At 47.3% G+C, this 15,764-nt stretch overlaps 1 protein-coding gene across 1 annotated transcript in view; it reads right to left on the reverse strand.

Moving 5' to 3' along the window:
* The window catches only part of ENPP6 (ectonucleotide pyrophosphatase/phosphodiesterase 6), a 110,664-nt gene that overhangs the window by 61,157 nt on the left and 33,743 nt on the right, over positions 1–15,764 (reverse strand). Inside the window, exon 2 of the mRNA XM_012643998.1 lies at positions 13,613–13,792. Coding sequence (XP_012499452.1) covers positions 13,613–13,792 — 180 coding nt within the window. The remainder of the gene's footprint in view (positions 1–13,612; positions 13,793–15,764) is intronic.

The following is a 15,764-nucleotide window of genomic DNA, read 5'->3' on the forward strand; positions in this document are numbered from 1 at the left end:
AATGTTGGTCTATCAAAGCCTAATATAATATCTCAGTTCTACAACTTCCCAGATAATGCCAGTACATTTGAACACTTTAACTCTAAATTTGACATTTCTCTCATCTTCTGTGCTTCTGCTGTCATATATTTTAATTCTTTACAGGTTTTTATTATTATTTATTTAGCCTTTCTGTTACTCTATTTCTTCCTCCATCTCTGTGCTTCCATCTGTGACCATTTTCCCTCTTCCTGAAGAATTTAGAATTTCCTTTATTCTAGCCCTACTGACAATAAATGCTCCCAGTTTGCTATGTCTAAAAAATGTCTTTATTATGCCATCATTTTTGAAGGATATTTTCATGGATATAGAATTTTAGGTTGAGACTTGTTTTCTTTTATCACTTTGAGGATATCATTCCATTGTCTCCCCAGATTCCAATATTTCTACTGGAAAGTCAGCTGTTAGTCTTACTATTGCTCCTTTGAACAATTTTCTTGGACTGCTTTTAAAATTGTCTCATTGTGTTTGGTTTTAAGCAGTTCTTAAAATCATAATGTTCTTTCCAGGGTTTCATAGTACTCCTTCAATTTATGGTTTGATATCTCTTGTAAGTTTTGGAAAATTCTCCAACATTACCTCTCAAATATTACTTTTGTCCCATTCTCCTCCTTCTGTGACCCTTTCACTATATCTCATGTCTATCACATTCTTTTCTGCTATTCTAATCCTTTTGCTTCTCCACATTTAAGCTAGCTCTGTCTTCAGTTCAAAAAAAATTAATTTACTAGTACAAGTCTTCATTTTGTCATTTAGTTCTTTTATCATAGTTCTTTTAAAGTCCTTATCGGATATCTGGATTATCTGTGGATAGCTCTGTCTTCAGTTAAAAAAAAAATTAATTTACTAGTACAAGTCTTCATTTTGTTGCTTAGTTCTTTTATCATAGTTCTTTTAAATTCCTTATCTGATATCTGGATTATCTGTGGGTTTGAGTCTATTGTCTGTTTTTTTCCCTCTTGGTTTTTTAGTCAGGTATTGTTTTCTTTTATATATATTTTGAATTCAACACTACATATTATATATAAAAGTTGTAGATATCATTTGCTGCCCCATATGTTGTTATCTTCTTCTGGAGAACATGTTTTTGCTTATGGTGGGCACTTGGGCTATGGGCAGAACACTTTAATCCAGAGTGGGTTTAATCATGGATTAAGATGATTCAGTCTCAGCTTGGTGTTTATGAAGGCTTTCCCCCTTGTCTATTTTTAGCCATTCTTCCTCCTAGAGAGTTGCCCTTTATTGTTCCAATGAAAAGTCTGAGATGTTTGCTAAGTTTCTTCTCCTTGGTGGGCCCTGAACTCCAATTTTTTTCCTTTCCTCTATATTGTAATGCTGCCCTGTGTCTTAGCCTCTCAACTGCTGCTTTGGGGATCAGAATTTGACTGGAGGAGAGATGTGGCACCAACTGCCAGTTGCACTTCTTTCTCTAGGCCTTGGTATGTCCTTGGTCCATCACACACATGTGGACAGTCCAGCAGCTTTTCTAGTTGTTCCTGGAGAAACAAGTTGTTTCAAAACAACTTTGCCTATCATTTTACCAAGTAGAACCCCGAACTTCAATAAATAATTTTTAAGCGTAAAAAGTTATATTTTATTAGAATCGTATTTATATTTTATTAGAAATGCATCTCTTAATGAAAGGAATAAGGGTGCTTTTTAAAATTAATTCATATATCCATGGATGAATAGGACTGATCTCTAGAATGAGTCAAGTTAAGTGCTCAGAAAGTTGTTCACATAAATAAGTAGATGGAAATAGAAATAGTTTGTTGTGCCAATGTCATTTAATTCTTTGAACTGCTTCTCTGAATGCCAAAATTCACACAGTGATCTATCATCATAAATTTTTAAATAATATTTCAGCTGACAATTAAGTTTTTCTTAAATAATTTAAAAGCAAACATTGAAATACTTTTTTAAAAGTTTTGCTATTTTGTCACTGGATTCATTCAGTTTCTCAACACTTACACCAATATTTTGAACTGTCCGTCCGTTTGGTGCTGGGGGCATTTGTATACTGCAGCAATGCCCTTGGGAGGATTCTGTATGGGTGACAGGCATGCAGTGTCAGAAAAGGGCGTTTTCCAGTCAGCATGATTTTAGCAATACATATGGAAGTTGAGGATCTTGGAATTGATTCCCTTAAAACTAATATTGCCCTGGGAAATTCTGGGGAACCCAGTTTGAAGCCCCCTGAACTGGGAAAGTAGGCAGCAGTAGCTCTACTCTATGGGAACCGTAATATCCAGAAAGCAGCAGAGCATGAAGTGGTGTTGGGAGTTGGAGGTGAGAGGTGAGATCAATTTATTCTCTTCAGGGTCATCCCACCACTGAGGCTCTGTCAGCAGAGCCGAGGAGAAGAATCTTCATAGCAGAGCAAATGGGGCATTATAATTTACTGTCTATTCAGACAGTCAGACAGCCAGACAAAGGGGTGAGAAAATCCCATCTCAATTCACAGAGATGCCCTGAATGCAAGTCCTGCACACTCCCTGAATTTGGGTGGAAGCTATGCACCTCCACGGGCCTCTGGGGAGGGACTGGACCAGCGCCCAGGTGGACGGAGACGTGGGCAAGTGCAATCCTTCTGCTCTGTCTGTCTCTCCCTGGGGAAATCTCAAAAGGAAAACCATTGTACCTTACATCTAATGTTAAAACCCAGAAGGAGTAAACGACCGGCAAAAGAGACAGCGAGCAATAAATGACAGTGACAATGCAAGGGAACACGGAATAAGTTAAACTGGTAGTTTCCAGAGAGCAAAGTTAATTATTCCAAGGTGAATTTGTGTGGGCGCTTTGTTTTGTTTCCTTTGGTCTTTGTCGGATAGAAATCAGCAGTCGGGAGGGGACAGTGCTGTGTGGATCCCATGGATAGCTCTCTAGGCGGGAGTCTGTGGGCTCCTCTCCTGGATCTGCCACGGGCTCAGTCTGTGCCGTGGGTGAGCGTTGCACAACCTTGCAGGCTGCTGCCTCCGGGCTTTTGTCATGGCTTCAGGGGAAGCGCGGGGCTTGGTCAAATGAGGTCATTGCAAGTCACTCCAACACGACTGGAGGAAAGCAAGGGTTTCTGAGTCTGCCTCAGGGATCCTTCAGGAAGAAAACCTCAAAGGCAACGGCCTACATGTTGCAGTTTCAAAGATCAGTCAGGAGCTTGGGAGCAAGATTTTGGTTTCATGAAAACTTCGAGCACATGTTTTAGCTTTCTTCCATCTTGTTTCCTCATCAATCCCAGGGAATGTTGAAGGGAATTGAACCTAATTAGAGCTCATTTTTTAGGACCTGTTCTTATCTCTGTCTAGAGTCTGCCTTCCCGCTGGGTATTCCCACCTCAGGCTGGCTCCTTCCATAGCCTAACAAACAAATCCTGGGTAGAAAACATAGAGGGAACTTAAAGGACACCCAATGAGGGCTCTCACGAAGCATAGGCACTTTTGCACACGCGCACAAAATTTTTAAAGCATTTCTTCTTCAAAACGCTTAACTTCCATCCATCAGAAAATTATTTTGGCATGCTTATTTTTTTCATAACACTATTGGCTTGGGCCAAAAGTTGTCAAAACAAATATGCAAATCTGCAATGTCTACCACGGGGATGGACAACGCCCCTTAGACCTGACATCTCTGTGCAATTAACAGCGTTCACAGCCGTACCTGGCAGTCTTACATCAAATCCTTTCTCTTACAGCTGAGAAAACAAAGGCCTCGGGTGGGAGAAGTGAGCGTCTCAAGGTCTCCCTGCCTGCCAGGCACCGGCTCCAGCTCTGGTGCTTTCCCACTGCGCACATGGCTTTCCTGCGTGAGACTTGCTTCCTGGCAGCTCTCTCCAAGGACCACCAAGTTGAGCCCATAAAAATCACATTTCTCCAAACTTCCTAGAGCACAGGTCTCCCCTTCCAAGTGTAGCTCCTGCCTGCCAACCCTGACACATCTTGTAACAATAACCCCTGTGAGCTGCATTTTATGTGATGCGAGACAGGTGTGCAACTGTTGAATGCATGTCTCAAGAGAGCTTATTAAAACAGCTAAGCCAATTAACTCTCTTAGAAGCATGTAACCTTTTCCAGGAAAACACATCTGAGGCACAGAAGCTTGTGGGAACAAGTCCTTGGGGGAAAACATGGCCTTTGATCTCAGAGACAGTTTCCCCAGGGTCGGCCTGGCCCACGGGACCTTTGGCAGTGGCTCCCTTCTGATGTGGGGGCGGGGAGGTGCTGGCCTGGGCACGGCGTGGCCCTGCAGACGGGCCTCGTGCGCAGGGTTGAGGGCAAGCTGGGAAGACAAGCAGATGAGAGCCAACTTGCCCGTTAGAGCTGATTTTAAACTCAACTGAAAATGACCCACTGAGCACAAAAAGTAGCTAATGGGAAAGCCAGATGAGACGAAAAGTGTGCCATCCCCAGGCTGAGTGCTTTAGGCAGGGCAGGTGGTGAAACTACAGCAAGGCATAATGAGGCCACGGGGAGGGCTTTAATCTCCGTATCCGCTGGTTAGCCTCAGATCGGGAAAAGCCTCTGGCCCAGGGTCAGGGGCTGCACTCCTCCCTCGTGGGACCAGGTGGGGAATGAATGACCCGACTGGAGTTCTAGCCCCTGGATGCCCGGACATAAGCGATCAACAGCATCTTTGTGTCTGAGGCACACACTTCGAGATCTTCCAAGTTTTGAAAACAATGAAATGATTACAGCGACTCCTTGCCCCAAACAAAGGAAGCCCCGTTGACTTTCTGCAGCACATGGTAATCCTGATCAAAGCCTCCTCTCTGAGGGGCTGGTTTCCTGGTACCTGGGTCACAGCAGCCGGGACCTAATCAGCATGCAAGATGCTGACACGCCCTTTAGTGCAGAGCCCATCAGGGTTGATGGAGGAGCTCTAGCTTCTACCTGGGGACTCCTTCCCACCCCTCCGGTTTGAGCCGGAGATCGCCAAGCTTTGCAAATGCCCTCGTCCCCCATGCTGTGGTGGAGGGGGGTGTCCCTTGGTCTCCCCAGGCTCTTACGGTGGTTCTGAGTCACTCCTGGGCACAGCTGGGGCAGGGAGTGAGTGTGGCACCCGTGGGCCTTGCACAGCCTCTGCTCTGCGAGCCTTGGGCAAGCAGCCCGGGGCCCGCTCTGAGGGACTTGCAACCCCAGGGACCATTCTGCCCAGGACGATAGCTCCACCCCTGCATGGTCCTGTGTATGGTGCTCTTTGCCCACTGGTTTCTGCCCCCCAAACCCTGAGACAGGACACAGTCAGGCTCTGTCCTCCGCCCCTTCTCCATGGACCTGGTGGCCAGCTCCCTCGGCCCATCCCTTCCTGGGAACCTGCTGCCTGCCCTTTTCTGGTCCTCACAGCCTGTTCCAGAATTCTCTCCGTAATTTAAAACTGGGCTTGTGTTTCACTCTGCAGCCTTTGCAGTAGAGGGTGTAGTCCATGGAGAAGGGAGGAGGAAGGGATGGAGAGAGACCAAGTGACTGTCCCCAGATCTCACAGTGGGTAAGTGGCCAAATGGATCTGGAATCCATGTTCTGCCTCCTTTCCTTAAATTCCCTTGCCTGAGTTCCCCGAGTGCTCTGGTGAAGTGCAGGAAACGGTAGGGAGAGTGGGAGGGACTGGCAGGGAGGGGCACATGTCTTTGAACCCAAAGGGCTCAGGTGGGGTTAAAGTGCCACCTCTCTGTCCCACCACAGCAAAAAGCCCTCCTACAAATGCTTGATCTGATGGCCAGTGACCCTCAGACCCAGGAAAGGCACAGCACCAGCCCCCGACCCACCTTTCTTGCTCCAGGAGGTGTTTGGTGATGACAGAGAATGTGGCGTAGGCCTAGGACGAGGCCAGACAGTGTGGAGAGGGGCCAGGACAGGCCCCAGCCACCAGCAGCCCAGGGTTCCAGCATCCTCGTCTGAGGACTGACCTAACGCAGAACGTGCCCGGTTGAAGCTCCTTCATCACTTAGCCAGGACCTCTCCCCTCTGAATCTGCCACCCCCAGCTGATGCTCTGGGAGGGCCAGCAAGTGCCCGGCAGCCCCAGGCCCTCTCCAGACTTGGCCAGGACGCAGGGCCCAGGACCTGAGCCCTCGCCTGGTGCTGCAGTCAGACAGCCGTGCAGCCCACCTCGCTCACTTCCCACTGCCTATTCTCTGAACTTCCTTTCCTCAGCCCTGTAGGGCTGGGGAGGGAGGCGGCAGGGAGCAGCCTTTCCCTGGGCTCCTCTGGAGAGCCGCTGCTGAGAAAGCGGTCCTCACTGGGGCCGCCCAGGCCGCCCAGGGAGGCTGCAGGTCCGAGTGCGGGGCCTGCACTGGGCAGGAGGCACATGGAGGTGGTGGGGCTGCCTCACCCAGCCCCTGGCCTCCCATGCCAGCCTCCGCTCTGAGCCAGATGGCATTCTCTGTGGGAAGGAATCTGGATCCCAAACAAGCTCCGAGCTGGCAGAACACCTGGAACCCCAAGATCAACCCAGAGAGAGGCCGCCAGAATCTGTAGCTGGCACTTGATTTTGCAGAACAGACATTTCTTCCTCGTTGGGTCCTACCCTGAAGGCTACAATTCCCATGTTAGTCGTTCCTGTAATTTAGCAAGGCACTGGGGACTGTTAGAAGGCAGTAGTACAATGTGGCCAAGGTCCCACGTCACCAGCCCCAGCTGAAATCTCCAGCTCAGGGCAGAGGGCAGACAGCTCTGGAGAAATGGGGGCTCAGAGAGCCTTGGGGGGGGCGTGGCCTGGGGGCAGGCCAGGCGCAGTGCCAGGGGAAAGGGGGTGAGCGGCCTGAGAATGGACCTTCACGGCCGTCCTGGTGCTGCAGCGACAGGAGCCCTGCAAACACAGTTCCCTCCTGTGCTTTGCCGTCACCCGGAGCCTTGCTTCAGGCACATTGGACGACTGGACTGGTGACTCACCCCAGGACACCTGTCCCGCCCAACTGCCTTTCTTCCTCATCTCCTCCCTCCCCTCTTTTCTTTCTTCCTCCCTCCCTTTCTATCCGCTTCCATTTTTCTTCAACATTAAAACATCAGATGACATAGTTTGTTCTCCATTCTTGATGAAGAGATTCGGAAAGAGGTGGCCACAACAGAGCTGCAAGGAAACGTGAGTCTGTGTCCCTGGTACACAGGCCACACGGGAAAAGCACCACAGAATGAACACGTCAGTGAGCGGCGTGACCCGCGGATTTCCACGTTTCTTTTTCAGAGAAACCCTTTTCCCAAAGGGGTCCCGGCCATCCCCAACCCCTCCAGCACACGAGCTTCTGCGGCACGACTGGGAAGTTGAGGGCAGGTAAATGCCTGAAAACCTCCGGTAGGTGATCTCCAATGCGTGTCACTGTGGACCCACAGGGGCCAGTGACTTGCCCAAGATATGTGGAGTAACCTGCGGTTGAGTTGAAATAAATTTGGAGCAAAGCAATTTGGCTGAACATAATTTGGTTAACAAACCAATTTGGTCAAAACAATGATTTTCTTCAAAAGGAATATTTACAATTCTCTGCTTTTAGTGGGTTTTTTTTTTTGGTTTGGTTTGTCTGCTGTTACTCACCCTGTCCTCTCTTTCTTGTGTTTCTCCCAGCTCATTTTCAGCCAATTCCCAGGGCTTGACTAGCAATATCAAGAAATTAGTTGAAACAACCCGAGTTGTTCCTCTTGCTATAAAAACAATACATCTTTGCTGCCAAAAAAAATCAGAAATTATAATGTTAAAGAAATTAAACAGCTACAAAGTTCTGAGCTTGGCGGTGACGTCCTGGTTAATAAATCTGGCTGCTCCCTTTGCGGACCCCGTGATATCAGTAGGCACCCACGATGCCAGCTCCTCTCTCGCTTTCCTGGGGGCTCTGTGACAAGTGTGTGTCAACAGATGTCAACTGGCATCGCTTTCTCAGATGAGATCGGGTCCTTTGTCAGATGGATTCCTAGAGAGTGACGCTGCTTTCCCTTCCTTGTCACAGCTCCTCTGTGTTTTCTCCTGCGCCTGAGCCACTCTTTCTTGGTTTCCTTCACAGGCCCACCCTCGTCCATCTGGTCAGTAAAAATCACATTTCCTCAAGGCTGTGTCTGGGACCGTCTTCCCTTTCCACGTCTGCGCTCCCCCCGGGCCAGCTTCTCCACACCGGCCGCGTCGCCGACCTCCATCATGCCTTTCTGTCTCCAGCCCTCTTCTCCGAGGTCCAGACCTGCCGGCTCAATGTCCCAGAGTCGATTCCGAACCACTGTCCCCTGCCGCCAGACTGCTCTCTTTCAGGCCCCAAATTTCAGTGAAGAATCACCATCCACACATTCTGCAAGCCAGAGTCCAGGGCCATGCTTGTCGCTGCTCGATCCCTCACTCCCAAACCCAGTCCATCACCAGGTCCTGGCCATTCCAGCCCCCAGGGATGTCTCCACTTCTCGCCACCTGTGTTGCTGAGTCCAGGATCGTGCAATAATTTCCTGACCGGTCAGTCGCCCCTCATCCATCCACCTGGGAGCCCCCATCCCGTTCTCCATGTTGCAGCCAGAGTCAGTTTTTCAACATGCAAGTCTGATGCTGTCACTTTCCTCCTTGAAACCTTCCAGTGACTCCTCATTCCTCTCGGGAGAAGAATAAATTCTTCGGCTCAGCTCACAGAACCTGGCCTCAGCCCCTCTCCGTCTCGCCCACACCACACCCGTCTTCCCCTCTTCCTGCGTCTTGAACCATCCTCGCTTCTCCTCACCCCTTCCAGGACCTTCAGTCTGGATGCTCCTTGTCACCGACACCCATCCTCTCACATGTTAACTCTTGTCACTTTCCAGGGACACCTTTGTCAACCCTCTCAGCTGGAACCAGACCGCTTATCTGATGGTGCCATCACGAGGTATACTTTTCATTATTGCACTTGCAATAATTGTGCCTTCACAGTTCTTTGGGTAAATATTAGATCACCTGTGTCCTTCACTGGATGGGGTGCAGGGGGAGGCGAGCCTGTGTCTGCTTTTGCTCACGGCTGTCTCCTGAGAACAATTCCAGGGCCTTGAGTCACACCCTTTAAAGTTGTTTAAAGAAACGGATTTACCATGATTTGTGAAGGATGGAAGTTCGCCCCTGAATTGCTCTTTAAGACATTCTAATCAACATAATGAATGCTGCTGAAAAAGTATACGCTCTTTTGGCCAAAATACCATCCTGCAAAAGGAAACTGGGTGTGGACAGACAGCTATGCAAATGCTTGAATGCTGGAGATATCGTTTCTGCAGACGGCAGTCCAGAGAGGTAGCACCTCTTCAATTTCTCTGCAGCAGACGTGGTCAATGCCCAGAAACCTTGCAGAATTCTTTTGAAGATCGCTTTTTTGGAGACAATCTCACACTTGAAATATGAATCTGTGATCTCTCTCTTGCTGGCACAGAAAAGAGCAATGCAGACCTTGCCAAAGTTATTGACAGAGGAAATGATGCAATGTGAATTCAACCCAAAGAGTCTTACAGAATTTTGACCCAAATCTACCCTTGCCAGACAACTTTAATTACAGGAGCTTAGGTTTAATTTGATACTTTGATGAGTTTTTAACACTTTTCCATTGCATTAAAAAAGTCAAATCAATTAGCTATCATAGGTACGTATGTGTTAGCACATCAAGGACCACTCAGGAATCCTCATCATTGTAGTCTCCTATATTACATGAGCACAAAATTGTGAGCAGAGTATATGTGGGTGTATTTTTCTATAAAGGAGATCCATAGTTTTGATCAAGTTTTTAGAAGTGTAAGAGCCAACAAACTGTGTCCTAACTAAGGCCTCTTCCTGTTCTAAAATTACATAAATCTCAAAGTCTAATGTCAAACTGGTGATATTATTGGAAAATTTAGTGACTATCCAGATCCCTTATATTTGCAGTGTCAAATATTTGCCTGAAAAAATTCTAGTTTTTATCCCAATGTTTGGTGTCACGTGCAGAGAGGCAATGACCTAGCTGTCGTGTTAACTCACACCTTTGCGTGAGCGGTGCAGGACTCCAAACTTCCCTTGTACCTGAGTGCATCTAAGGTCAGCCTGACACCTCATGGAACATTGTCAGCGACCCACCAGGGCAGGAAAGAGGAAGAGGCTGAAGATGACCCACAATTCTTTACCAGTAGCCAACATGTGCCTCTTACTTATCCAGATGAAATCACCCTTATTATAACAACCAAAATTTGACGGGAGCTGGAGTTGGGTGCCTACCCCTGAACTCCCCACGCAGCCCACTTCTGGAAAGCGGGGGCCAGGTGGAAATGTGTCTTTCTCTACACAGAAGGTGTCTTGTTCTGAACACCTGCCCAGGACAGGAAGAAGCCAGGAGAAGAGCCCAGACCCACACTCCATGCCATCCCAGGGGCATGCAAGTGGTCGCTCCCAAGTCCCCCTGGCTGCTGGCTGCAGGGAGTTGACGCTGCAAAATGCATGATGAAACGTGTAGAACCTGGAACTCCAAGAGTTTTCACCACAGACTCTTGAAAGGTTGTTATTTTTTATTCCTTTTTTTTTTTGTATTTTATGATAGCTATGAGAATAAACTTAAGAACTGCTGCCACCATATAAGGTAGCACAGATTATCCAAGACAATCAAACTCTATTCCCATATAACATCTTATTATCCTCCCATATTATCTATTTTTCCTCCTTCCTCGAGTCATCTCTCTCTGCTTTGGGTTGCTGTCTAATATGAAGTAATTCATATTATCGGAGCCCCTTCCTTCTCTCCCTGAATAAAATTCCTTTGTCATCAAGCTGGAAGGATGGGGTGGAGGAATAAACTTAGCGAACAACACACACTCAGCTCTTGTCCCCTGCAGAACACTGCTGGGTCCTGTTACACAGTTCTGGCTGATTTCTGGGGTCTGTCCAAAGAAATCTTTGATTTAAGGCCCAGGATCATTTCCTGAGGCACATTTCTCTCCGCACAGCTCAATGGCACCATTGGGGGGAGCGCTAAATGGTCTGCTGACAACACTAAATGTCTGAAGACTTAAGGTGGGGCATTTTGGAGTCTTCACCATGGATCAATTCTCTGCCTGCTGCTTTATCTACCTGACAGGACGTCGTGCACTACCGCCACTTCCCAATTGCACTTCTGAATATTGACTGAACGGCCAGACGCTAAGTGTCATACCCCAGCTCACTGGAGCAAGGAAGATTCTCCAGGCCTCATGGAGAGCTCTGTGCAATGTCCTATGGAGAGTAGAGAAGGAAGAGAAGGATTTAAGAAGAAAAATAAAATTGAGTCATGATTAGAAGAAATGCCCCTGCACTTCACTTAATCTTGCAGAGACAAATGAGCACTCCCTGGGCTGGTGGCTGAGGCTGGAAGGGACCAAAGTGGACCAAAGAGAAAGAGCAGCAGCGACCAGGAATCCCACACCATGTACCAGAAAGGACGAGGGAGGCGGCAGTCCTGCTGGGCGGTGGGGCAGCGGGCTCTCGGCAGCTGCGTTTGTGTCCTCAGTGTAGAAGGACTGGACTGAGTCTAAGACACAAAGACTTTTTATTCCATTTCTACGAAGACTTCAACACAGCCAGGTCTTTAGCGACCCTCCGTTCAGGTCACTGAGGAAACTCTAGGAGACGATCTTTTTAGCTTCTCTCCTCCTGACAGTTAACACGCTGGCCAATCTTAAGGCATTTTTGTCACATCACATTAGCTGCTGCATGAGTCAAAGGAAGTGATTGGTCCTTTCTTGGCCTTAAGGAGCTATTTTGGAGGAGCAACAAGATATTTTTCATGCAAATTCACTTTCAGATTTTTTTAGATACTCGTTGATATATAAATTCAGAGTCTCCAAGATGGGGTACAGAATAATGCCCTGAATGGCTTCAGAGAGAAGTGGTGACCATCCCTCTCTGGGATCTCCCCACTCTTTGCCACCAGTATGCCCACTAGCCAAGGGCTCCTGACAGGAGCTCGTGTGTGGAGGAGGCCTGTGTGGTGTGGGGGGTTGTGTGAGCAGGGATTGCTTTTCAGACCATGAAGAACTGAGGTTGCAAGATAGAGAAAGTTAAGCCAACCGGGTGTCGTGGAAGATGGCCCTGATTCACGGTGATGGACCTTGGATTTGTTTTAAGTTGGTGCCCGATTCATGCCCTCTCCTATACCTATGCATGCATTTGGGGACAATCCTGCCTCTGAGAGTGCACAAAGGGAAGCAGAGTATTTTAGCTTTACACGGTGTCACATTGGGCTCAACCCCAAGCCCAGGTCCTCTTACAAGCCCGATTAGCCTGGGCCTGAAGCGACTTGCTTCCTCAATCTAACATCCAACTCCACGCAAAGTCGAGTCTCCTTGTTAGGTCATGGAGTCCTTCTGAACACCTCCCTTGCTCAAAAGCCTCTCCTGTCAGCAGAGGTGGCTGCCAGGGACAGAATCCCAAGTGTCTTCTGAAGGAACCCTGAACAATTCCCCTGCGACTCCATCAGCTGGCAGAGCCAGCCTGTGTCCGTCTGTTCTCCGGCCCAGTTTTGAATTTCTGCAGCGGGCTCTGGCCTTCGTGAGCTCACCCAGGGATGCCGTCGCTGGCCGGGGGCCACTTCCACAGCACCCATCCCAGCTGGGCTGTGGGGCTGCCTTCCAGGTCTCCATCTGTCTGTGCTCTGTGCTCCTGTGGGAGCTGGCATGGCCCTGGTACCCCTGCAGCTCTCCACGGGACCACCCCCAGCCAGCATCCTCCAGACTCCTACTGCCCCACACCCTCAGCACAGGCCATCTGGGTGCATACTGGGCCTGCCTATCCATCTCCTCTCTGCCCGCTCCCTGCCACCCACCCCACAGCTCATCACACTCCTGCAATGCCATTGGGCAGCTGCTGCCCCCAGTCCAGGCCAGTGCAGTTCCCTCCGCTGCTTCTCCCACCTCCTACCAGGCTGCTCTTGATTTTTTCTAGGCTTCCCCTGATATCTTCTTCCAAACGGCGACCACCAGTATTACACTATTAAGAATTAGGGGAAAGTGTCTACAGCCAGGTGCATGGGAAAGTCAAACTGTCCACTTACCTAATGAATGAATCCCACCCGAGGAAAGACTGGTAAGCTTATTATTTTGTTATCTATCGCTGAATCCTCTCATCCTTAATGAAAGATACGAAACTGTCAAAATTGAGTGTCCCGAGGACACAGCAATTTGCATAACTACTTACTTCATTGATCTGAGGTGCAAAGGAGGAGTCTTAATCCAAAGGAACTTCATTTAATGCACCACCAAAAGATGTGAGTGCTTTGAATTCTCTTTTTAAGATTGATATTTTTCAGAGGAGCTCAAAAATCTATAGAAATGGTGCACCAAACTCTTTGTTAAGGCAAATAAGCACCCTCTACCTTATCTCTCCTGTATATACAAAATTTTGCATGGGAAAGAAAAGCATGGTAGCCTGCAGTAGTGTTGCTGACCCAAGGGAATCAAGAAATGGCATTGTGTCTGGTCTGATGCTAGAGAGTTCAAAACAAAGATTTGTAAAACATGTCCATAAGAACAATTTCTTAAATAAAGATCCCATTTTCCAAACCCGGGCTTGGTGTTCAAACAGTAACTCTACACCAGTTGTCCCTGGAGACTCCATGGTGTTTTGAGATGTGGCAGGTTGGAGGTCCTGAGGTCGGCACTCACCTGGCCAGTAATACATGTAGACCTTCCTCTTGGCCTTGGTCAGAGTGACCCACAGAGGCTCTGATCCATTCCACCAGAGAGGCATTAGGCTCTCTGTGTTGACGCCGATGTCAAAGGACATGTTGGTGTTGGGGTCCCACATGTAGTTCCCGACCATCTGGTGGACCTCACAATGGCGGCCTGTGTCAACGAGAACCCAAAACTGTCGGTTTATTGTGCTGGTCTTTTTCATTTTTAGCTTTGTTTTCTGAGTATAGTGATTCATGCTCATTTAATGAAGTACAGAACAGCATAAAGATTTGCTTTTGATTTTTTTTATTAATGTGATAGATGTTTCATCTTTCTTAAACTGTGCCATTAAGGCGAACAATCCATTGAGATGGCCGCTAATCGGTTGAGGGTGGATTCATTTTGAAGTTAACCTCTCAAGTCTAAGTTGTTTTAAGTTACAATGAAGACATTGTGTGCAGGGCTTGAAGTCCAAATATGAATCAGAATGGAAATCCTCAGATTCTCCTGAGACCTGGGTTAGGTGCTCACCCCAGAGCCCTCTCTGCACCTTCCAAACCCACTCCCATAAGACCAGAAATCTAGCTGTCACGAAGCTTGCTCTCTCCTTCCTTGGATAAGAGCTGTCGCTTCAGCGCTGAACAATGCTACAACCTATGACATTTGGAACACAATGGTGAAAAAGAGATTCACCTTTGAGAAACAAAGGCAGAAAACAGCTCTGCAAACGGAGTGTTATGCAGCAAGAAGGGCTGGTTCTGTTAGGCGCAACTTAGTCCCAGAAGACAACCCAGAAATGAGAGATGTGAGCGTTTGGGCTCTTTTGAAACATTATGCTTAAATTATTTATTTTGGAGCAATCTGTTACATCTTTAAAGTAAAAATAACACAAACATTGGCAAGTGCATCAAAAATTGCTGCAATTTGAGAGAGCATCATTTGGCACCAGAATGAAACACGCTTTGCTGCGCTCCCTCACTGTGCTGAATCAAAGTGGCTTTTTTGTGTTTGTTTTGCTGTTGTTGTTTCTTCTCTCCCCACCACCATTTTATTTTTAAACAAAAACAAAGAGAAGCCATAAAGTACAATTTTGAAAAATTTGCACACTAAAAATACCATAAAGACAAACCTTTCATTTCATCACAGAAAGCCAGGCATTCCGCAAACCACGCTTTGAATGCAGGGCCCAGGGCGCCAAACAAAATGGTTCTTACCCAAAACTGTAGGGTTAGTGTTTTGATCTTGACCAAAGCTTTCACATGTGGACTAATAAAATTTAAAAATAAAATAAAATAAAAACCTGGAGCAATTTCTCCAGTGGTTAAAGAACTTATTACTTATATTCATTCCTTCAACCAACATTTATTAAATGCCCTTCTATGTGTTAACACACTGTGATAGGTGCAGAGATTCTAATCTGAACAAATGTGGTCCCCATCCTCAAGTGGCTTGTCATTTACTACTCAACAAAGGGTCCTCTACATAAAAGAGACAGGCTTCCCGGGGCTGGGGCTAAGAAGGGGACCAGGTTGCTGCCGTAACTTGAGAATCGTGATGGGCCCACTCTGTTGCTGGGGATAATTCCTGTTATGTTCTAACTAACTCATTAAAAGTCAGGGCCTACTTCTTATTGGTTCAACTATACTATGTTTTTCAGTATATAAACATTTAATAATATTAAGAGAGCCCCCCTTACGAGTAAAAGTTCTTGTTTATTTTCTTTATTCAAAACGATACACTCTATATCAAAATTTTTTACCATCCTAATGATGCTTACTCATCCTTTTCACAAGGCAAGGTAATCATGGTAATATCCATGGGAAACTGTCTCCCTTAGGGACAGTCTTTCCCTGCAGATGTTCTCTAAATGCAGGGGGGCATCTCACCTGGAGCCGGTGGACACAGCAACGGCAGAAGTGCAAGATCCGAGGGGAGTGTGGAAAGCATTACTGAGGTTGGCAACCAAAGAAGAGTCTCTGAACGAACCACCAGGGAAGGACCGGGAGGGCTGGATATCGGATATGGGCAGAACAGGAGCAGTGCTGAGTGGGAGGGGTAGAGGGATCTCTACTTCCAAGTTTGAACTGTTGGGACCATTTTAGGAGAAATGCATGAACCCCAAAGGTAAGTGAGGGCTTCCTGA

Source organism: Propithecus coquereli, unplaced genomic scaffold (genome assembly GCF_000956105.1).
Source record: "Propithecus coquereli isolate 6110/MARCELLA unplaced genomic scaffold, Pcoq_1.0 Scaffold203, whole genome shotgun sequence".
Classification (NCBI taxonomy): domain Eukaryota; kingdom Metazoa; phylum Chordata; class Mammalia; order Primates; family Indriidae; genus Propithecus; species Propithecus coquereli.